The sequence below is a fragment of the Hakea prostrata genome, chromosome 7 (assembly GCF_041222555.1).
Source record: "Hakea prostrata isolate BN-2017 chromosome 7, UWA_Hpros_2, whole genome shotgun sequence".
NCBI lineage: Eukaryota > Viridiplantae > Streptophyta > Magnoliopsida > Proteales > Proteaceae > Hakea > Hakea prostrata.
Window position 1 is genome coordinate 49138416 of NC_142606.1, and position 25200 is coordinate 49163615.

The following is a 25200-nucleotide window of genomic DNA, read 5'->3' on the forward strand; positions in this document are numbered from 1 at the left end:
CGGTCCTGAGTTACAAGCAAGTTAGCTTTCAATTTGTCTGAAACTTTATCTCACTCCTAAAGGTAGGAATCAACCTCATCAATCTTGCTAGGATGCCCATCCCTGCGAAGTAAAGGATCGAGGTTAATGTCCATATACAATCTGGAAAGGAGTCATCTTTGTAGAAGCATGGGAGGTGGTATTGTACCAATGCTCAATCCATACGAGCCAACAAAGCCAATCCTTGGGCTGCCGGGCACAAAGTATCACAAATAAATTTCCAAACACCTGTTAACCACCTCAATCTGATCACCATTTGAGGATGACATGCACTGCCATATTAGAGGTTGGTACCTGCAATCTTGAACATATTGAACCAAAAATTATTAAGAAAAGTCAAACTCAATTGGAGTCTATAAAAAGAGGTAAACCATGCAACTTGACAATTTCTCTGCAACTTTATGGCAACGCTGCTGGCTGTGTAGGGAAGGGAAAGAGCTACAAAATGTCCATACTTAGTCAACCTGTCCACTACAACTAGTATGGTATCACCTCGCATTGATACCATGAAATTCATGTTGATATCCTCCCAAACTCGCTCAGGAATGGGTAAGGGCTGACTAAGTCCCCTAGGACTTTAATTGATGTCTACTCATTGGCAAGCAAGGTTGTCAAGGTGTGGCCTAAGCATTGCCTAGGTGACACCTAGGCGTCCTAGCCCTTTTTCGGGTCAAGGCATCCTGGTGTCGCCTTGGTTTTTGTTGCCCTCTATCGCCTCGCTTAGCCTTGTCACCTTGACAACCTTGTTGGCAAGTATCACAAGCAGCAACATACTCGCATATTGATTTTTAATGCCAACCCAATACACCATAGCCACTATGTGCTTATAGGTTCTGAGGAAGCCTATATGTCCTCCATATGGGGTGGAGTTGAGTTGAGTTAATAGTTTGGTAATCAGGTGAGAGTCTTTTACTCTACAAACCCCCTTCTTTACCTAGTACTTGGGGTGGTCAGGTGAACTCCATAATAAACCCTAAATGATGGACCAATATCGAGAATGGTTGTTGACTTCCTCAATCAAAAGCTTTCCTTCCTGCCAAACATTGGTTGAATGCACCAAAATGAATTCCCCCTTTGACTGCCATGATAATGCATCGGCAGCCTTTTTTCTGTACCCAATTTATAGATGATCTCAAAGTTGTAGCCCAATAATTCCATAACCCATTTCTACTAATTTGTAGCCACCACCACTTGCTCCAAGAAGTACTTCAAACAGTCCATTCTAACTTTGATGCCGCAACCAAGTAGATAATGTCTCCACTTTGTTACGACAAGAACAATCGCCATCAACTCCTCTCATATGTGGAGTTGGCCTGAGCACAAAGGGACAAAGGTTGACCCAATAAGCAATGGGGTGCTTATCCTACCTAAGTACTACCCCTAACCCAAGGCCTAAGGTATCGGTCTCCACCATGAATTCCTTCTTGAATCAGGCGTCGCAAAAATGGCACCATCGTCACGGCCTCCTTGAGTGTTTGGAAGGCTTCCATGGTTTTGTCTTCCCAAATGAAGGTATCTTTCTTTAGTAACTAAGCAAGTGGGGCAGCCACCATCCCATAGTCCTTCACAAACTTCCAATAATACCTCGTCAGCCCCAAAAACCCACGTGAGGTCTCAATTTTTTCGGGCCATTCAAACATGCTCTTTATCTTCAATGGATCGGGTGCCACTTCCTTGGCAAAGATTATGTGGCCTAAATACTCCAGCTTTAACACTCCAAATGAGCATTTTTTTTGGGGGGCTAATAACCAGTTGATTTTGCGCTAACAGAGAGAAGGCAACTCGTAGATGGTTCACATGCTCTTCTTGTGACCTACTAAACGACAATATGCCACCAAAAAGACAAGTATAAATTTCCACAAGCATTCCTGAAATACCTTATTCATCAATGCACGAAAAGTAACTGGTTCGTTGGACAAGCCAAACGGCATTACAAGAAACTTGAGGTCTAAAACCTGTCTTCTCAATGTCCTTTTCAGCCAACCTGATTTGGTCATATCCAGCCTTGAGGTCTAGCTGGCTAAAGACTTCTGCTCCGTGCAACTTATCCAAAAGCTCATCAACAGTGAGTATAGGGTATCTATTAGGAATAGTGATTTTGTTCAATGCCCAACAGTCTACACAAAACCTCCAGCCACTGTCTCTTTTCTGTACCAGAAACACTGAAAACTTGAAAAAGGACTTACACTTTGACCGAATTATTCCTGTGACCAACATCTCGCTCACCAACTCCACTTCATTTTTCTATATATGCGGGTAATGATTGGGACTAATATTTGGTGGGTTGCTGCCATGTACTAGCATGATGCAATGATCAGTGGTACGTTGCAGTGGCAAACCACTCGACTCAATGAAAAGGTGCTCAAACTTAGTCAACAACTATTCCAATGGCAGATAAGTAGAGCTCTAGTACTTCTGGTTCTTCAAGTGCTAGCAGAAGTAGCCAGTGTCCCTCTCCACCATGTTGGATCATTCTCCATATTTTGCATATCGTAGTCTCCTGGCGCAACAGAGATGGGTGTCCTCGTAATTTAACGTGTTTCCTGTCCCACTCGAAGCTTATAGCCTACAACAACAACAACAACAATAAGCCTTGTCCCAACTAAATGGGGTCGGCTACATGGATTCTTGCCCTCCAATCAGTTCTGTTCGAGGTAAGCTATACATATCCTTTCTCACCACTTCTCCTAAGTTTATCTTAGGTCTACCCTTGGCTCTTCTAGTTCCTTCAATATGGATTATATCACTTCTCCGTACAGGGGCATTTATAGGTCTCCGTTGAATGTGGCCATGCCACCTCAAACGACTTTCTCGAAGCTTATCACTTATGGGAGCAACTCCCAAGCCAACTCTAATATGATCATTTCTTATCTTATCCATCCTAGTTTTGCCACTCATCCATCTTAGCATCCTCATTTATGCTAAATTGAGTTTATCTACATGATTCTTTTTAACAGCCCAACACTCTGCACCGTACATCATAATTGGTCGAACAATGGTCCTATAAAATTTTCCTTTAAGCTTTAATGGAATACGCCGATCACATAAGACCCCGGACGCACCTCTCCACTTCATCCACCCTATTTTAATTCTTTGGGAAACCTCATCCTCTAAATCACCTCTTTTACTTATGATTGAACCAAGGTACCTAAAACAATCACTCTGAGGAATCTCTTTATCGTCAAGTATCACCACCTCATCATCTGCCCGATCATGACTAAAGTTACAAACTAGATATTCTATCTTTGATCTACTAAGTTTAAAGCCTTTTGATTCCAAAGCTACTCTCCATGATTCTAATTTGGTATTAATCCCCCCTTAAGTCTCATTAATCAACACAATATCATCTGCAAAAAGCATACACCAGGGGACCTCATCTTGAATGTCTTTGGTTAATTCATCCATTACCAGTGCAAATAGATATGGGCTTAAAGTTGACTCTTGATGTAGCCCAACTGTTATCGGGAATTCATTACTTTGTCCCCCCACTGTTCTAACACTAGTCACCGAACCATCATACATATCCTTAACTATATCTACATATTTACTTGCAACACTTCTTTTCTCTAGTACTTGCCAAATTAATGCTCTAGGGACTCTATCATAAGCTTTTTCTAGGTCAATAAATACCATACGAAGGTCTTCCCTACATACTCGAAGCTCATAGCCTGTTGCTTCCAATTACTCCAGACTTCTCCCATCATTAACAGCCATTCAATGCCCAAGATAACATCAATACTACCCAAGTTGAATGGTAGCAAGTTCAGTGAGAAAACGGCACTGCCAAGTTCAATTGGCACCCCTCGACAAACACCCTACCTTGGAATCCACTGCCCATTGCCTAGCATTACCTTGAATCCCTTTTCCTGTACATGCATTGCCCTAAAGCTTGGGCCAAGTCCATCATTTGGCCCAAAATGCTAGGAGCAAAAAACCAAATATCAGCCTGTATGCCTTCGTGCAAACCAGCAAGAAACAGCTCCTCTAACCATGCCAGAACCCCCACCACTGCTGCCACCGACAACCATTTGAATTTCTCTCTATACCCAGCGTGGGGACCCGAATCTCTTCTTCACTTTCTCCTTCATCTCTGTTCATGATCGGAAGGGTGCGCTGAGCTCACAAGACTGCAGCCCCCTCAAAGCAACGGTGCAGCCAGCATCCACTCTTCCTCCCATACGCCGTTGATAGACAAATATCTTTCAATGTGTGCTACCTAGCCCATGGGATCTTCACCAATGAATACAGGCAATTACAGACATTGCTGGTAAGTTTTCCTTCAATTTCCATCAGTATTATCATGTATCAATTTTTCTCTTTCACCTTGCAAGGATTCCGTAAGTGTGACCTCATGAAATCCAGTTTCTCCTCCCTGTGACCTCTCGGAGTCCCTTTTTTATGTAAGCCCTTATTTCTTCCATAAAGGATTCGAGTTGTTGCCTTCCCATCTCGACTTGTTGTACGAGCAAACCAAATTTGGAATCAAGGGACACGACTTTCCCCTACAAGTCCTAGGCACTTGTATGTAACTCCCGTACATCCCTCTCTAAATCCACCACTATTCCATCCATTCTTCTACTCACCATTCCCCTAGGATCAAACATGCTCTGAAGCCAATTTGATAAGGTCTCACAAGCAGCACAATAGGATTCCCAAGAGCAGAAAAAATAGAATGAGAAAATAGCAAAAACAGGTACAGAATACCTACAGTCCAGCACTACCCAACAGTAACCTTGCTACCTCAAAAAAACCTCTGGTCTTCCTTGATTACTCAAATACCCAAGGTCCTTTTTGCCTCTGATGCAAGAAAATTTGAAAGATCCTCTCTACCTAATTTCCATATCTGATGCTACTTTGGGATGAGAACTGGAGGATATGGTCAAGCTTGGTAGAAGATTAATGTGGTGGTTTTAACCTTCCAAAGAAGAAGAAATCAGAATTTTGTTTAAAATCAGTTAACACAGATGGAGCTATGGATTGTCCAAACAAAAGCAAGAAAGCTCCACAAGTTTCCCTTTTTAATATTACTGTTGGTATCTCCTTTCTCTATAAAAGGATCAGTCTCCCCTTGGGATGAAGACATTCATTATCTTTTCTCTTTTTCTCCCCCAACAAATTGGCTCTTTAACTAATTCTTTTATTACTCTTCTGATTTAGCAATCTTCTGAGTTTTTATTTCCCCAAACCTTAGTTCGTACATGTAATTTTCTTTAAAATTTCTTTGTAAGTTGTTTCTCTTGGTTTGAGTAGTGAAAGGTCTTCTCTTACAAGGTTGGAGTTTTTCTTCTTCATTGGATTTATGCAATCTCATTTTCAGCTCTTTCGTTCTCTTTTATTTTCTTAGTTTAAATTGATGTCCCTCCCGTTCTTTTCTTCTTTTAATTGTTCTTTGGGCAACCAATTTCCCCACTTAGGGGTAGGATGACACCATGAGATTAGGAAGAATTAATGGTGTTCATAGCTTTGATTATATTCTTTATAAGCATTTCTAGATGAATATGTGCCAACTCTGCATTGTTCATGCCATTTGATTAGTATATGCATAATTTGTTCACTTGTCTATACATAATTCTGCTCATTTCCAACTCATAATTGTTTGTATGCATAATGCTTGTAATTCATTTCTCACCAACTCCACATTTTTTATGCCATTTGATTATTGTATGTATAATAGTGCACCTGTCCATGTATAATTCTACTCATTTTTACTTTGATATGTTTACATGTGTAATGCTTGTTTTTTGGTAGGAAATGAATGATTTAACATCACTCATTGCCCATATCTTGGGACCACTATACATGCCATCTAAGGGTTTTGCTTTTAATTGCCATCTCTCTTCATTTTCATTGATTTCTCTTCGTAGTTTTACCTAATTCTTCAAATAAGTCTCTTAATTAGTTTATTTTAATTAATGTTTTGCATTTAGTCTTTCTTATTTTTAATTGGTGTGCTCCAAGTGAAGATTGAAATAATTCACTGTGTTCAACCAGTGCTACAAAACGCTGAGGGATTCTCCAAAGAGAGCTTCACCTTCAACATCCAATCAGCAACTTTATTTGTTTCTCTATTAAGTATGAACATGCCTGAAGCGTATGTGCCCATTCACTCTTGCCAGCCTGCGGACTTCTTCCACAACCCTCACCACTGCCCCTCTGCACACATGAGCTAGGTCAATAAGATCAATTGCCTTCAAAGAATCGAACTCCACTAGGATTGGCCAGGTCCCCAAACTCTCCATAACCTTCAAGCCACTAATGGCCTGTTAGGTTATCTGAATCAAAGATTTCAAATCCTTGGATTCATGAATCAGAGATTTATATCTGTTTGGTTGTAAAACATCCCTCAATTCATGAAATCCAAGGATTTCACTTTTTTTGCCTAAAAATGTGAATTAAGCCATTCTTGGGTATTGGGTGAAATCCATAGATTCCACCATAAGTATAAAATGGATGAAATTTGTGGATTCATGCGGTGTAACCCAACAGAACTCTATGAACTTCAATAGATTTGAGGCTAACCAAACAGTTAATTTTTTGAACTATGAATCCGTAGATTTGAAATCCCATTTCATTTCAAATCCTTGGATTCATGTAACAAAACAGGCCCTAAGCTCATTGATATCTGCCCCAAAAAAACTTCTTACTCCAATTGAAAGGAATTCCAAACTTCTAGCTTTTCATGTAATTAACCTGAACTAACTCAAAACAACTTAGAAGTCCTAATAATGTACTAAAGGACGTAATTTCCCTTGACTTGAAATAACCTGGATATTTTCGTACTTGGACCCCCTATACCCTCACTTTGGACCAACTAAGGGCCATAACCAGTATAACCTAACCATAATCTTATTTTAAGGAAATAAGTAATGTAAAGTTAAGATTGACGCTAACTTAGACCCATTCAAGCCACAAATCAGAGAATTAGAAACAGGGCATAAATAGTAAATTAAGATCATTCACATTAATGAAGATGAACTGATGAAATCTGCCAGTGTTTGTTGCCGGTCCCAAGCCTGAGGTAGAGGAGGAAGGTTGACACGTCTGGTCAATAGCCGGCACCAGAAAAAATCTAACCAAACCCTTTTCATGGATTCGACTTTATATGATAAACATTATGCTAGGGTGTTCCCCAACAAAAGAAACAACGTGCTACAGTGGCTACACTATGGCCCTAGTGTAGTGTTAACTGGGCAAGGGTTAGCTTGGACATCCCTCATAAGTGACGTGCCACATCGGCACCCGGATGCAATGATGAGTAGGCAAGGGTTCCCATGACATGGACAAGTGCGGGTAAAGAAGCTAGTCCATAAACGTAGGATTAAATTGGCATCTTAGGACATAGGATATTTTAAGTTTTTAACAAGTAAGAGTTCAAAATTATAGATGTTATGAAGAGAAAAAGGATTAATATAGTTCGCATTCAAGAGACTATATGGAAGGGTAAAAAACCTAAGATGACTTTAAACTTTGGTATACAAGGAAATTAACAAAAGTGGAATACCTCCCCCCTCGGGGAAAGACATAAAGAACCGGGCCCCTTGGGAAAAGGTATGAAGAACCCCTAGCAAGGAAAACATGAAGTATCCCTACTGGGATTAATATGAAGAACCCCCTCACGAAGGACCCTGGTCAGGGAGCAAGTACTCCAAATATGGAGTACCACATTCGGAGAAGTCTTTGTAGGAAGACTAAGTCAAAGGGGCCAGTTATGGAAATAACCGCCTAGTATGCCCATAACGAGATATGGGAGAGTAAATCTCGAAGTGATGGCTCCATTAAAGTTAAGTATGGGAACTGCCAAGAGTGGAGCGTGCTCCTAGAGGAAACTCACAGACGATGCCAATCTGTTGCATTTAGACCTTCTTCACACTACCCGAGTGGTTGGACGACGGCTTAGGGCTTCTTCAACGTTACCTGAGTTGGAATAAGACCCACACTCACAAGGGAAGTTAGAGCATCCTGACCTAATGTAGGTCGGGAAATCGCCTCCGACGCTCAAGTTAGTCTAGGCTCAACAGTAGAAGTCTCTGAGAGGGTTCTCAAAGCATAAGCAATAGTAGTAGATAGTTCCATACCTTGTCATCCCACTAGTGGGGCTTATATAGAGGTTACCTTAAAGTAGTTACTCCGTGATTTTCGACCAATTAGTGAAGAGTGACGTGAGTTTCCTCTGGGAGCACGCCCCACTCTTGGTAGTTCCCATACTCAACTCTAATGGAGCCATCACTCCAGGAGTTACTCTCCCATATCTCGTTATGGGCATATTGGGCGGTTACTTCCATAACTAGTCTTTGGAGTGGTTCTCCATATTTGGAGTACTTGCTCCCCGACTAGGGTCCTTCTCGAGAGGGTTCTTCATATTAATCTCAATAGGGATCCTTCATACTTACCTCACTAGGGGTTCTTCGTACTTTTCCCTGAGGAGGTAGGCTCTTCATGTCTTTCCCCAAGAGGGGAGGTTCTCCATGCCTTTCCTCGAGGGGGGAGGTTCTCAATGCCTTTCCTTGAGGGCCGAGGTTCTTCATGCCTTTCCCCGAGGGGGGAGGTTGTCACACCCCACCCGCCGGTCTCGGTCACCCGCCCGACAACCCGTGGGAGTGATCCATCACAGGATCTACGGTTTTAGTCTATCAACAATAATAAATACAAAACGCACGCTCACCAACTTGAACTCAAGGTCTGATCTTCTTTTATCCGCATAAGACTTTTGTCGAGACTGAGCAGTTTTGATCCTTTCTCTAATTATATCCACCATGGTACCGGTGGTTTCAATTAGATCAGGGCCAAAAACACGCCTTTCCCCAACTTCATCCCAATACAGAGGAGTTCTACAAGTCTTTCCATACAGAGCTTTAAACAGGGTCATTCCAATAATAGACTGATAACTATTATTATAAGCAAACTCCACCAAAGCTAGGTGGTCATCCCAGTTACCACTCATATCTATGACGCACGCTCTAAGCATATCTTCCAAAATTTGTATGGTCCTTTCCAATTGGCCATCGGTCTGAGGATGATGAGTAGTACTCAAATTCAGCTGAGTACCCAGAGCTTTGTGTAGACTATTCAAGAAACGCGAAGTAAACCTCGGGTCTCTATCTGACACAATGCTAACAGGAACACCATGCAGTCTCACCACATTATCAACATAAAGTCGGGCCAACTTATCCATAGTATAGGTGATCTTCATTGGAATGAAGTGTGCCGATTTGGTTAATCGATCCACTACCACCCACACTGAGTCATTCCCTTTGCTAGTTCAAGGTAGACCTGTGACAAAGTCCATAGCAATTTCTTCCCACTTCCAACTAGGTACTGGAAGAGGATGCAAAAGGCCGAACAAAGGCTGCCAGACAGCTTTCACACATTGACAAGTTCCACACTTAGCAATGAAGTCTTCTACATCATTCTTCATGCCAGACCACCAAAAATGCCCTTTCATATCATGATACATCTTCACACTTCCGGGATGAATAGTAAAGATGGACTGATAAGCATCAGTCAAGATTTCTTTTCTGAGGTCTTCTATAGCAGGAACGCAAACTCTTTCTCTAAAAACAAGAGCACCATCAAAGGCTAGGGAAAATCTTCCACGTCCTTAGTCTTTGAAGTGATCAGGTCAATCTTCTTCTTCAATTCCGAATCAGTCAACTGCAGAGCAACAATTTGGTCCCTCAAACTCGGTCGAACTGACACAGCTGCCAAAATAGCAATGGAACCTTCCGACAAAATCTTAAGTCCAAATCTAACAATGGAGAACAATAAGGGCTTACTGAGAGATGTCAAATCTACACTTTCTCGATTACTCTCTCTACTCAAAGCATCATCAACCACATTAGCTTTTCCTGGATGATACTGAATATCACAATCATAGTCCTTTACCAGTTATAGCCATCTTCGCCTGTCTCATATTCAACTCCTTTTAAGTAAAGAAATACTTGAGACTCTTGTGGTTAGTGAAAATCGATATCTTTTCACCATAAAGATAGTGACGCCAGATCTTCAGAGCAAAAACCACAACTGCCAATTCCAAATCATGAGTAAAATAGTTATGCTCGTAGTTGTTCAACTGCCTAGAAGCATAAGCTACAACATTCCCATGCTGCATCAAAACACAACCCAAACCAACTTTAAAGGCATCCGTATACACCGTCAAACCTCCAGAGTCATCTGATATTGTCAACACCGGAGCGTTAGTCAACCTTTTCTTAAGTTCTTGGAAACTCTTTTCACAGGCTTCATTCCACTCAAACTTAATTCCTTTTCTGGTAAGCTTTGTCATAGGACCTAAGAGTCTAGAGAAATTCTCAATGAAACGCCTATAATATCCTGCCATACCAAGAAAACTTCGAATCTCAGGGACTGAATTAGGTCGGTCCCAATCGGCAACAACTTGAACCTTTGCAAGGTCAACCTTGATATCATCTGCAGAAACAATGTGACCTAAGAACATAACTTTAGGTAACCAAAAGTCACATTTACTAAACTTGGCAAACAACTTCTTCTTTCTCAAATGTTGCAGGGCAAAACTCAAGTGCACAACATGCTCATCTTCGCTCTTCGAATAAATCAAAATGTCGTCAATATATACAATGATAAACTTATCCAAAACATCCTGAAATACTCGGTTCATCAAATCCATGAATGCTGCCGGTGCATTAGTAAGACCAAAAGGCATGACTTGGAATTCGTAATGCCCATATCTAGTCTTAAATGCAGTACTGCAGACATCACTGGACTTCACTCTTAACTGATGATATACCCAGATCTTAAATCGATCTTCGAGAAAACAACGGCACCTTTTAACTGATCAAACAAGTCATAGATCCTAGGAAGAGGATATTTATTTTTAATCGTCAACTTGTTCAATTCCCGATAGTCTATGCACATCCACATACTACCATCCTTCTTCACGAACAACACCGGGGCTCCCCAAGGCTAAACACTCGGTTGGATAAACCCTTTGCTTGTCAAATCATTTAACTGAGTCTGAAGTTCCTTCAACTCAGTCGGAGCCATCCGATACGGAGCTTTCAAAACAGGAGCTGCTCCAGGAATTAGATCAATTGAAAACTCTAACTCCCTCTCTGGAGGCAAACCAGACAAATCATCAGGGAAAACATCAGGAAAGTCCCTGACAACTTCAATATCAGACAACTGTTTCACATCTTCCGAGACATCCACAGAAGAGGAAAGAAGTCCAACATCTTTGTCCACTACCTGACTTTCACAGTCGCAGCCACGATCTTCTTGCTCAACTTCCCTTGACTACCTTGATACTCAAATGGGCTATCATCCTTAGGATGAAACAGTACCTTCCTTTCAGAACAAAGGATAACTGCGCCATACTTAGATAACCAATCCATTCCAAGTATCACATCAAAATCAGACATATCCAACTTGATCAAACGGGCTTTTAGGGTTCTACCAGCAATAACAACTGGACATGACTCAACCACTTCATCTAATCTAACAACAGATTTGGTAAGAGTACTAATAACTAGTCCTCTTTCTAACTTCGCAAGTGTAACAAGAATACGACTCACAAAAGAAAATGCTATGAATGAATGAGATGCACTAGTATCAAATAATACAAAAGCAGAGGTAGATGATACTTGGATAATACCTGTCACAACATCATGATCTGTCTCAGATTCTGAACCAACAACACGAACACTTTCCCTGAGGGAACATTCGAAGCATGCTTCAAAGCTAACATCTGAGGATTCGGTTTCTGAGTGCAATTACGGGAATAATGACTCGGCTTTCCACAATTAAAGCAAGTCAAATCCCTACTACCAACAGGAGCTTCTAAGGAGGATATGCAGGTCTCTGGTTATTAACCACTGGACGGGGGTTAGCATAGATCGGTCTAGTACCCTGACTACTAGCAACAGGACACACCGGTGCACTACTAGACCCATAGCTCGAGGTAAAGCTAAAACTGGGACTAGCTCCTCTAGGCTGAAATGAAGGGGCAGAATAAGGAGTAGGCCTAGAGAATCTTCGGTTACGGTCCACCAAATGATTCATGTTCACAACAGAACGCTGGAGCTGATAATTCTCTCTTTCATTATCATCCACCTTCTTCGCATTTTGAACCATTTCAGCATAGTCCACAATCGGATGAATCACCAGATAAGTCTTCAATGACGGCCTCAAACCTTTGAAGAATTTCTTTGCCTTTTCTCTATCACCTTTGAATGTTGCAGGGGCAAAGTAAAACAACTCTTCAAACTTTTTCTGGTACTCCAAAACAGAACTAGGTCCCTGTGTGAGTGCCATAAACTCAACTTCCTTAGCATCTCTCACAGACTCCGGAAAATAATTCTTGCAAAATGCATCCTTGAGAATTTCCCAAGTAAGAATCGGGTGCGAAGCTTCCAAAATAGGTCTGGTAGCATTCCACCACGCATCAGCTTCATGTTGTAGTCTTTGTTCCGCACACAGAATCTTCTAAGCTTCATTACAATGGAGGTTGCGAAAAGCTTTTTCCATCTCTTGGATCCACTTGTTAGGGAACAATGTATCTGACGAAATACCAGTAAAAGCAAGGATCTGCAACTTCAAGAAATGCTCCATTAGTCTTGCATGAGGACCAGAGGCAAAACCGTCCACAAAAGCAAAAGAACTAGCTCCATTGGGGTTAAGAGCAGCTTGAGCATTCTACTGAGTAGTCGCAAACCTTGCATCCTAGTAGTAAACTAATTCTATTGTTGATGCAACATGTTTCCCAAAATATTCATCACATCCTGAATAGAGACTACTTACGGTGCTCTTGGAGGAGGATTTCCACCAGGAAGAGGAGTTTCAACTCTCAAAATCTCAATTCCAGTGCTTCCAATAGGTATCTCAACACAGTTCTGATCTTCTCCACCATCTTCACCTCCTTGACCATTAAGTATAATGCGATTACTTAACTGAACCATTCTGCAAAAAGAATTCCAGAAATTAGCAACACTATATGATCAAGTCCGGAAAAGATTCTTCAAATCAAACAAACACCACAACAAGGCCAACACTCATAAACAAAGTCAACATTAAGCACATAGTCCAAAAAGAATCAAAACAGAGCCAAAATCCAAAAATCTGGCAACAAAGAACCGGGCCGATCGCTTGATCCGGTCGCTTAAGTCAATCGACCGCTAGTAGCGACCGCCCCAAAATTCGCGCGACAGAAACTTTGGGCTCATTTCACTTCTACACTTCTCAAATTAGACTTTGGGCTCTGGGGATTTCGTGCTTAGGCTAAGAAAAGTATTTTAGAGACTCCGTTGGCTTCAGATCTACTTCCCACGCGATCTACACACGCTACATAGGTAAACATCTCACAAAGCCCTTCTTTTCCATGGTTTGCATGTGAGAAACTACAATGTGCAACTATTTCTAGGTTTTCTTTGATGCAAAATGTTTCTTTTACTTCCCAAAACATGTATATGCATAGATCTATTGTTCACTATGCATTTTTACACTTGCAGTAGTTACTTGGACATGTCTTAGTTCTCATTTCGCTTTCTTGTTACCCAAAAACAGATTTTTCACACTAAATGGCTGCTCGCGGAGGTAGGAGAGTACCCATTCGCGGCCAAGGTCGTGGTCCAGGTAGAGGAGACGCACATGACCCAATCCATCCAGACTACTTCAGATCACCAGAGGCACAGGAGCTATACTTTAGCCACTTTAGTCAACGTCCGATCGAGTATGGTCGACCAGTAGTGACTTCAGAGGTACAGCAATTCTAGATTGAGAGTAGGTTTGCGGTAGTGGGCTGGAGAGGTACCTTGTTTTTGAACGAGGATGCCTATCCAAATCTAGTTAGGTTATTTTATAGCAACCTGACCTTCCACAAAGAGAGAGTGGGAGAGCATGACACTAGGCTGGTGATAGAGAGTCGGGTGAAGACTTCAGACATTCGCTTCACCACTGAGGAGCTGGCTCACATCCTAGAGGTGCCATACGTCCACAGCGACAGGAGATGGTTCAAGCCGGGGGCAAAGTCAGATGATGTCATCCACTGGGAGGAGAGAGCTCTCATCTACTCAGGCATTTGCATGCAAGAGTGCAGCGGGGTAAAGTCAGTGATTGAGCTGTTTCCCTCATGTCGGATCATCTCACGGATCATAGCACGGAACCTACTGCCTAAGGCAGGTCATCAGAGTGAGATCTCACTCATGCATGCTATAATGACCTTCTCAGTGTACACCCGCTACCAGATACACTTGGCATACATCATCCAGAATGCCATGATCTATCGAGTGACATATCCAAGGGGAGCAAACCTTGGATATGGGTGACTTCTGACACGGATCTTCGAGCACTTCGGGGTCAACTTCGAGGGAGAGGAGGCTATTCCGATAGGTCATGGCGGCACGATAGGTCACAGATTGGTCGCTCAGATGCACTTACTGGGCGGATCAAACTCACCAGAGATGCCAGCCGAGCCGGAGGACATGGACGTAGAGGCTGATGATGCTGATCATGCAGACTCACCACCACCTTCTCAGTTCGAGACAGGGGGCACATCCGGGGCTCAGGATTCTTCGGAGGTCGCACCACCTTGGGCTAGAGGTCTGTTCACTCAGATGGACCAGTTTGAGCAAGGGCAGGTAGAGATGAGGGGCCAGATAACAGAGTGCCTTGACATACTCCGCCAGATGAGACTAGCACCACCACCACCACCACCACAACAGTAGACTTAGGCTTTTATCCTTTTTTTGATTCAGTACAGACTGACTTTAGGATTTAGATATGTTTATTGTAGTTTTTATTCAGCACATGTTCATTCCCTATCTTTTGTAAAGTGTAATGCACGCTCCAAATTATGTAAAGCATTATCTTATTAATGAAGTACAATTATGCTTGTTGCATTTATATTATTGTCTTTTATGCACTTTCTAAATAATTATAATGTGAGAATGTGTTTCACTTGACTTTATAGTAAGTTATGCAAAAGAAAGATTCACTTACTTTCTTAGTTTGTTTCTAACGAAAGATTTTCTATTACTCGACTCTAGTTCTTTTGAGTCATTTCTGGATCTATGACTCAAATTGCTTATCTTACAACTATTACTAACTTCGTAAAACTTGGCTCGGTAACTCCCCTGTCACACCCCACCCGCCGGTCTCGATTACCCGCCCGACAACCCGTGGGAGTGATCCGTCACAGGATCCACAGTTTTAGTCTATCAACAATAATAAATACAAATAAACAATCAAAAGCAATAATAGTTCAATTAATGAATTAAAGGATCACAGGAGTCCAAATACTCCAATAAAATAATCAATGAAAGAATAATAAATCAAAAGAATACGAGTTCAGCGGAAGCAATAAAAAAGAATCAAATTATTTTCTTTCCAGTTTCTTTTTCTAAGGCTAAATAATGTTTTTTATGAATTTCTAAAAAAGGGTCCTCCAATTCTTCTCCATTCGCTGAGCAAACTGTTTGGCAACTTGTTTCCTATGCCCATCAATGGGTGCGATAAGCGCATTCCATGCACTCGCAGGAGCTCCCGCACAGGCTATCTCCATTTCCCATTGTCGGTGCCACATCTTCATACGGGAAGGTTCCTTCATAGGAAACCAATCCATCTTCCGACACATTTCCTCCATCTGCGCAGACTAATAAAACATATACAAATAAAGGAATGAGTTCTGGAGAACTCAGTAAGAACAATAACAATTCTCATCCATATGTCCAAACAAATCAGAAATGCATATAGATATGTATGAATGCAAAGTATGAATGCTGCTAAGTTCTAACTATGCAAGTCTCTAACAGTTGACATGCTTTAAGATATACACCAACCCTCCTCTGGGTAAGTTTAGTCACTCTAATCCGGCAAGGACTGGTTACCTCCGTATTGATCCTGGGTAAAATGGAAAGTCCACACTGGCTCTCAAACCATGGATGGGGTTAAGTCAACACTATCTCACCACGACCATTAGCAATGAGTACTGGCGCATGTCGGGGTTTCTAATCCAATGCAAGGTCATACAGGTAACATACTACATGAAGTCCAGATACATCCCCTATGGCATCAACCAACTCGGTTTAGTATCCTTCACAACCTAGGAATGAGAACCCTCACTGACTGACTACTCGCTATTGGACTTCATTCCATAACCCTATGGTCATCCACATATTGTTGGGGCGGAATGATCTCATGACTCCTCACGACACCCGGTCCGTTCCTTGGACATCCATGAGCCCAACCCTAACATATGCAACCCTACCATTTATATGACTAACAGTGGACCAACGTCACATCACTGTCATCACGGGTTATCCGCTTCAATTCCCCTACCGAAAGGGTAGTAGCAAGTGGGGTACCTAGCCATGCAACTTTAGACTTTACCTAAGTATGTCATCCAGTAGTTATGACAGTGCTGGAGACATCAACAGGCATGTGTCCCATACCACAACCTTCTGATATCCCAAGCTAAGATATCCAAATAGAATACCTATTCCATCAGAACCACGTACTATCAACCAACATCATATCACATTCATAATTGACAAAGTGCATGTATAAACAATACAAACAGCGGTCATATAACAAGATCAGCATTTTAAATATGATTACAGCAACATATAAAATGAATGGCTAATACTAACAGACACTGGACTAGCATGTTCAAGTCAATTCATAAAGATAGGATTGTATGCCCTTACTTGCATATAAGTAATTCGTCCGTAAAAAGTAATCCGTAAACAATTATTAAACTTTCTCTTCAAACAAAGGACACCTATATACAGAGTTACAATAAGGTATAAGTCAAATGAATCAAATCAGATCAAAATCAAAAGTTATTTGGTCACTGGAAACCAGCCGATCACTCATGCCGATCGCTTAGGTTGAGCTACCGCCATTAGTGACCGCCCCAAAAACAGAGAGTTTTCCATCCAAACTCAGGCTTTTGATCATCCGATTTCAATCCAAATTTTGAATGATCATAGTCCGAATCTCAAATCTATTACTCCCATAACCACGGGTGATACTAAACTTAAACAAAAACATCAAATTGGTTATCCAGAAACCTCCCTCTTGATTAGATCAGCCCTTTTTAAGAAAGCAGGGTTTTGTTTTCGGATCTGATCTCACCAAGATTAACAAAAAGGTAGGCGATACAATAAAAGGATCAAGAACAACCAAAAAGAAGTACAAATCTACTTTTATCATAGCAAGTGGTGAAGCATAAGTGAACAGGGAGGGAATCACTTTACCTCAACTAGATTGACTATGAATAACAGTAGAACCTTCTGGGACTCTAACAACACTTCAGATCTACTTTCAACACTTCTCCACAGCCGTCTAACCTTCAAAAATGGTAACCACGAATAAAATATTCGTAAAATAGGCGAGGGTTACTATTTATAGAAGTCAAGGGGCAAAATAGGGCAAAATCCCACAACTAGAACCAGGCGGTCGCGTGGTTCAATCGACCGCCACTAGCAACCGCCCCCATGTATTTTGCCATACAAGGGTGCTTTGCTAGGGGGTTGATGTCCAAGTACAACCTAGCCCTAAAGAAGAGATGGGGGAGATCTTACCTTCATTCCGGACATCTCCAGACATCACTTGCCTTCCAGAAGTCCAACTATCAAGCAAGGCAGGCTCTTCAGTCAGAGAATCCAGATCCATGGGTTCAGGGTATGGATCATGGACTTCTATCCGAACACTCCACAAATTTACCAGACTAGACCTTCGGGTTCTCGGACCTGTAATATGAATCCCGGGTTAGAAATACGGGGGTTGTTACAGAGGTACTCCATGCCTTTCCCCAAGGGTTTATGGACCATCCCGACCATAGGGTACTCTTGCTACTTGTCACCACTACACAACCCCCCCCATTCCATACGGTCGACTTCCCGAGCGTGTGGAATGCTTCTTTCGCCAAGTACCTTGTTTGATAGGGTTGTCTCAATTTTTTGTCCAAGTTATTGGGGGTCCTCTCAAGACAAGTTCTTCGAAAACTCGTCATGTCAGTGTTGTTCGAGAAGTTCAAAGATCACGTCGTTACATCCTTTGGTCCTCAACCGTTGCGACAGTTTCAAATTATGACCCAAGAAGTTCAATCGTTGCTTAATCTTGACTGTCGAGATAGTTGATCCTAAGCCGTTAGATCGCAACCTTTCCTTTTCTACCACCACTACAAGTATAATAGTGGATAAAGATTCTAGGAACGATGTGGTGGATGTTAAAAGAGTTGGTGATAGGATTTTTGCTATCAAGTTTGTAATAGAAAAAGAGATCTTAAATATATTTAGTGCATATGCACATCAATTTGGAATGGATGAAAATCTAAATTTTGAATTTTGAACAAATTTGGATGGATGAATGCAAGGAATTCGTCAAAGAGAAAAGATTATCAGAGGGGGTGATATAAATGGACATACTGGGAAAAATCAAAGAGCTTATGAGAGTGTAGATGGAGGATATGGTTTTGGAGAGAGGAATGAGGAAGGGATCTCAATTTTAGATTTTGTTATCGCTTTTAATCTTCCTATTGTAAAAACTTACTTCAAAAAGAGAGAGAACATTTAATTACCTTCAAAAGTGGACATCATAAAAGCCAAATAGATTTCTTCCTAACTAGAAGGTCTGATAGATTGTTGTGAAAGGATTGCAAAGTGGTACTAGGAAAAGCTTAACCTCACAACATTGACTAATGGTCTTGGATATGTGTCTAACTCCAAAAACTCACAAAAGGTGCAAGGTTAAATATCCTAAAATAAAATGGTGGAACTTTAAAGGAGAGTGCTTGAAATCCTTCGCTAATAAAGTAGTCAAACAAGGAAAGTGCAATTTTGAGGGGGACACTAATGCAATGTGGTATGAGATAGTTATGTGATTCAAGAAGGTGGCAAACAGTATAATAGGTAAATCAAAAGGAAAGCTCCATTGCTATAGAGAGAATTGGTGGAGGGATAGTGAGGTTCAAGCAGCTATTAAGAATAAGAAAACTAGTTTTAAAACATTGCAAAGGACTAAGGATGTTGAGGATCTTCAAGAGTATAGGTTGGCTAAAAATAAAGCTAAGAAAACTGCAGGAAAAGTAAAGGAGAAGAAGTATGAAGAATTATATAATAAGTCGGGCACAAAAGAAGGGGGAAAATATGTTTATAAGATAGCTAAAATAAAGGATAGGAAGAGTAGAGACCTTGACCATGTTAAATGTATTAAAAGTGAAGATGGTAAAGTACTAGTACGTGATAAGGACATTAAGAAGAGATGGGAAATATATTTCTCTAGTCTACTAAAAAATCATACTTTATGATTCGGACGATTACACCATTCACCAAGGCAGCAATTTTTGAACATATATACGGAGAATTTCAATGCCCTAAATAAAAGAAGCACTAAGGAGGAAGAGAATAATAGGCAAGACACAAGGTCTGATGAAATTCCAATAGAAGTATGGAAGAGCTTAGGAACCTACGGCTAGCTTGGTTGACCAAGTTGTTTAATAAGATTATGAGCACAGGGAAAATGCCAGATAAATGGAAGAAAAGCATCATGGTTCTAATTTACAAAAATAAAGGAGATATTCAAAGTTTTAATAACTATAGAGGCATTAAACTGATAACCATACTATGAAATGGGAGTAATTGAAAATTTTGAGACACTTAACCACAATTACGGAGAACCAATTTGGATTTATGCCAAGAAGATCTACAATGGAGGCTCCTAATTAGGAGACTCATAAAAAGGTATGCAAAGTGTAGGAAAGACCTTCATATGGTATTTATTGACCTAGAAAAAGTTTATGATAATGCATAAAACGTTAATCTGGGCAAGTGTTAGACAAAAGAAGTGTTGCAAGTAAATATATGAAAATAGTCAAGGATATGTATAATGGTTCAGTGATAAGTGTAAGAAGAGTGAGGTGACAAAATAATGAATTCCCAATTATGGTTTGGCTTCATCAAGGATCAGCTTTAAGCCCAACTTATTTGCACTTATAATGGATGAATTAACCAAAGACATTCAAGACGAGGTTCCATGGTGTATGCTTTTTGTTGATGATATTGTGTTGATAGATGAAACTCAAATAGGGATTAATACCAAGTTAGAATCATGGAGAGCAGCTTTGGAATCAAAAGGCTTTAAACTAAGTACAACGAAGACAGAATATCTAGTTTGTAACTTTGGTCATGATCGAGCAGACAATGAGGTGGTGAAACTTGATGATAAGGAGATTCCTCAGAGTGATTGTTTTAGGTACCTTGGTTCAATCATAAATAAGAAATGTGATATAGAGGATGATGTTTCCCAAAGAATTAAAATAGGTGGATGAAGTGGAGAGGTGCGTCCGAGGTCTTGTGTGATCGATATATTCCTTTAAAACTTAAGGCTGCGTTTGTTTGCAAAGGTGGGGTGGGAAAAAAGGGGTGGGAAAAAAAAACATGTGGGTCCCACATGTAGTGGGGTGAGGGAGAAGAAAAGGAAAGGAAAGGGTTTTGTGGAAAAGTGATCAGGTGGGTCCCACTTTTTTACTTTTCCCAACTTTCCCACAAAATCCCACCAAATATGTGGGGTTTTAAAATAGCATGGGGTGGGAAAGTTGAACTGCCACATCAGCAGACAAGGTTCCTTGATTCAAGGAACCTTGTTTCCCACTTTCCCACCCCAAGCAACCAAACACTCTACCATTTTAGGATTTAAAGGAAAAATAAGAAATTTACACATTTTTCAAGAATTTTCCCACCCCTTTTTTCCCACCCCACCTTTATTCCAGCAAACAAACGCAGCCTAAAGGAAAATTCTATAGGATGTCATTTAACCAACTATAATGTATAATGCAAAGTGTTGGGCTATTGAAAATAATCATATAAATAAACACAATGTAGTAGAAATGAGGATATTAAGATAGATGAGTGGCAAAAGTATGAAGGATAAGATAAGAAGTGGTCATATTAGAGTTGGTATGGGAGTAGTTCTAATAAGTGATAATCTACGAAAAATCGTGGCCACGTTCAACAGAGACCTGTAAATGCCCTTGTATAGAGAAGTGATATAATCCAGACTGAAGGAATTAGAAGAGAAAAGGCCAGACCTAAGATAATCTTAAGAGAAGTGGTGAGAAAGGATATGCATAGCCTAGGCCTTGTATCTAGCATGGCCTCAAACAAAGCTGATTGGAAGCCAAGAATCCGTGTAGCCAACCCATTTAGTTGGGACAAGGCTTATTGTTGGTGGTGATGGTGTTGTTGAAGATGAACTGATGGCTTCAACCTTAGTTATGAAGGTGGAATGATTCAAATGGTAGGCTCCAGCAGGTATAACTCTAAGAACAGCTGCAAGACCTGATTGATTTGGAGGAATGCCAGGAAAAAAAGACTCAGCAGTTGAATGATTGCAGATTCACAACCACCTTTGAGTTATCTTCACCTAACAGAAGCAGATGCTGGTCTTCAGTCCATGTTCAATTCAAACAAGAGAAGAACAGTCAAAACGGAAAGTAGAAAGTAAAGGTGAAAAGGTGCTTTTAAGCTCCCTCAGCTAGGTCCCTCGACCCTAGGTGTTTAGCTCTCCTTAGAACTCATACTAAATACAAGAGAACAAAATCAAATCAAAGCTTCAGATAATTAGCTCCTGTGGCCAAGAACAACCTATTACCTTTTTATAGGGTACAGGTTAGGCCAATCAAAAATAGAAAACTCTAGCTAGTAAAATAGAGAGTAAAGGTGGAAAGGTGCTTAAGCTCTCTCAGGTAGGTCCTTCGACCCTAGGTGTTTAGCTCTCAATAGCAAAGCCCTAACCCTTCTTAGAACTCATATTAAAGACAAGAAAATAAACTCAAATCAAAGCTTCCGATAATTAGTTCTTGTGGCCAAGAACAACCTATTAAATATTTATAAAGTAAATGAGTAAATGTTAGGTCAACCAAAAATAGAAAATTCTAGTCGGTAAAATAGAAAATAGACTTTGCTGGGTTATTTAGCTAATATTCTCAGCAAGTAGCAAAATAGAAAGTAGGCTTTATAAATCAGCCACACATAAATACCAAAACAGAACCTTCCAACATTATTCCAGTCATTACTCTGGCAGAGCAGGGAATACCTTATTGCCCAAGCAACCAACTAAGCAATTCATGAAATCAATGGAAAGACGAGATAATCTTAAATGAATTCCATCCAACATAAGACAAAATATGCAAAAAAATGCCTAAAATACCCATATCAGTTATACATGTAAGGAAATAACTGGACTGTAATTGCTAGCTCTGGAGTATTGTGAAGCTCAAATTGACCCCAGAAAGGCCACAAATGTACTAAGAAAGTTAAGGCTTGTCCATGCCAGGCTTGATAATCTTTAACATTGTGCACCGATATAAAACCATGCTATGCACTGCAGACAAACATCAGGCAAACCAATAGAAGCATATCTTTATGACTTTAGCACCTTTAGGAATAGAAAATCAGCTATGAACATTCAAGCCAGAAACACCGAAGCCGTCAATCACCCCTATCCCCACCACACACACACACTCTTCATTTGAGGAGTAACAACCAGTTAACAAATAGAAGATGCCATTATCTCAAGGGGTGTGAGAAGGTGAGCTATTCAGAGTTGCATATAATCATGACTGAATGCTAAAGAGATTACTCCATGACTGCTACCACGGATGTTCCAGGCTGACTAAACTCATGGTAAGATCAAAAGAGAGAGAGAAAGAGAGAGAGTAAACTGAAGGAATGTCTATAATCATTCATAATCATTTAACCTCACTGAAATATCATAATGAATTTAAAATGTATCTATATTAACGAATCTACTGTAAGCCTGAAGCCAATGTACATGAACAAAATTGTACAGGAATGACAAACTCAAGATACTGAAGCGCGTTACATTTAACAAAACCAAACCAGACATACCTCTTAATCAAGTTTAACTAGGAACAAGCCAGCAATTCAGTCATTAAAAGTCAATGCAACAATCAACCAATATCAAATTCTTTCGGCTGGAGTAAGTTGGCCCATCTGTTCAGTAAGGTTATCTACATTCTTAAGTTGGCCCATCTGTTCGGCAAGGTTATCTACATTCTTAATGTTCCACCAAAATTTTCCACGACCAGACACACTGTTTTCACTATCTTTGATATCAGCATCCTTCCTTTCTGACTCAACCTCCTGCGTCTCGGATGAACCAGGAGTCTCAGTTAAGAATTGTTCCCAGAATACATCATTCACTCCTGTTGGCAAGGATGGAGTGACAGTCCCCACCAACTGTTCTCTCCGAGTCTGGACCTCTGAAGCAAAAGCAGGCCTAGAATTCATGTCAATTTCAGCATGCCTACTATCTGAATTAAGCTGAACAGACTGAATAATGAGGCTCTCACCACAACTTGTAGATTCTGCCTGCTCCGGAGAGGACTGGGTATCTCTGGCATGGAGTGAAGATGGCTGCAGTTTAGTTGACGGTGGCTGCATGCCTATGTTTGTATCAGGATCTCCAGATGATGAATGTATTTCAGCAAGAACAACTGCAAAAGGCTGCAAAGGTATCCCCCGAGAGCTCACTGCCTCACCAGAAGCTTCAACAACACCAGATAGAAAATTCTCCCAAGAATTTAACAATGACTCCAACTTCTCAAATGGTTCAATGTTAATTACTGGAAAAGATAAAGCATCTGATATATCTCTCTGGTAAGCCACCACCTGATTTTCCACCACAGCCTCATCACATAAGTAGTCAAGCTTTGGCAACCTTCTCTTCTTGTTATGATTTTCTGACTGTTGCACGAGACTGGGAACAAACCCAGGTCTCTGCAAGATCTGAGCCACAAAGGCCACCATTTTACGCTGGCGATGCTCCATATGATGCAACCTTTCCTCCAGAAACTGAATTTTCAACTCTACGCCCTGCTGCTCTTGTTTATGCCTCTGTAGCTCCAAAATAAGGATGTTTTTTTCCTGTTTCAACTTCTCAATTTCATCCTCAAGTTCCTGCTTTTCTGATTCAGTTAACGCACCAGAAGAATTTCCTAGTCCTTGATTATGTAGTGAGTGGCTGTGGATTGGTTTGCGTCTATGAATGTTCTTCAGAAGGTGTCTCTGGCCTCTCACAAAATCCTCATTGGAAAATTCCCATTGATCAGGATCAATTTTTCTGAAACCCTGGTTAAAAGATGGAGTTGAACTCAAAAACTAAAAGAGAAATTCAAATTAATCAAATACCACATTAAACTACTTACATATGTATTAAGCTGCCTGACGAAGCTGGAGAAGTTGTTGTGCTTAAAGTACCTGGGCAACAAATCCCTTGCAAACTCCAGTACATTCCTCACAATGAAGCTGTGATCACTAGGACTCCATGAGACGATATTGTTAGTGGATGGATCATCCACCATCTCATACGTTTTTGTAAGAAAAGGAGGGGCTGCATTTGAACTGCCCTGGGAGCCCTCCATCCTAAATAGAAACCTTCTTATCTCAACCTCCGAAGTCCAAAAACCAACATATACAAACCATCTCCAAAACTCACATCCAACATTATCCTCAAAACTGCGAATTCAAGTTCGTTTCCATCACAAGGCCTTCAGTTTGAATCAAACAGGACATCTTCCATCATGAATGAACACCGACAATATCTCAATAAATAACTAAAACATCAAGTCCACCAGCTGCAAAAACAAACCCAATTTGAGATTGAGTCCGTAAACCAATATTAAAGGTTTCAAACCCTAACGCAACAGTCTTCACCAAAACAATTCTCCAAATATTGGGAGTACATTACCTAGAAAAAACATATTAAATTTAAGAACCGAAAAGAAAACTTGTTTTAATCGTTCGGTGATATGGAAACTCAACTATCTGAAAAGCAGTCTGGGGAAATAGTCAACGTAAAAGGTAATATTGTGAAAAAGCTTGTATCCTGAGCCATAAATGCGCATATCATCAAGCCGAAATTTCAGCCGTAGGATCCTAGGATTTGGTTTCTATTGAACCGGTTTCGGTTCACTTCGGTTCACTTCATTGTATATACCTAGCTTGGTCCGGTTTGATTCATTATATGCAAAACGAGTTTCTGGAATTTGGGAAAAAGCTTTGGCGATGGCGATTTTCGTTTCTCTCTGTTCTTCGTCGATTGATATGGTTCTTGGACAATCTTGAAGGAGCTCTGAGCAAGGAGTGTTCGAGGAGGAAGGAGAAGAAG

At 40.7% G+C, this 25200-nt stretch overlaps 1 protein-coding gene across 7 annotated transcripts in view; it reads right to left on the reverse strand.

Annotated features, from left to right (window-relative positions):
- The window catches only part of LOC149011297 (heat stress transcription factor A-4c-like), a 30169-nt gene extending 5311 nt beyond the window's left edge, over positions 1–24858 (reverse strand). For 2 of the 7 annotated variants that reach the window (XR_016174710.1, XR_016174711.1), the window contains exons 1-2: positions 24239–24770; positions 22920–24161 (exon numbers count right to left, since the gene is read on the reverse strand). Coding sequence is in view for 3 of the 7 variants with exons in the window: in XM_089163880.1 (XP_089020006.1) it covers positions 22992–24161; positions 24239–24454 (1386 nt within the window). In the remaining 4 variants the exon portion in view is untranslated. The other 5 variants (XR_016174713.1, XR_016174709.1, XM_089163880.1 and 2 more) reach the window with 5 other exon arrangements.
- Positions 24859–25200: the final 342 nt, after the last annotated feature.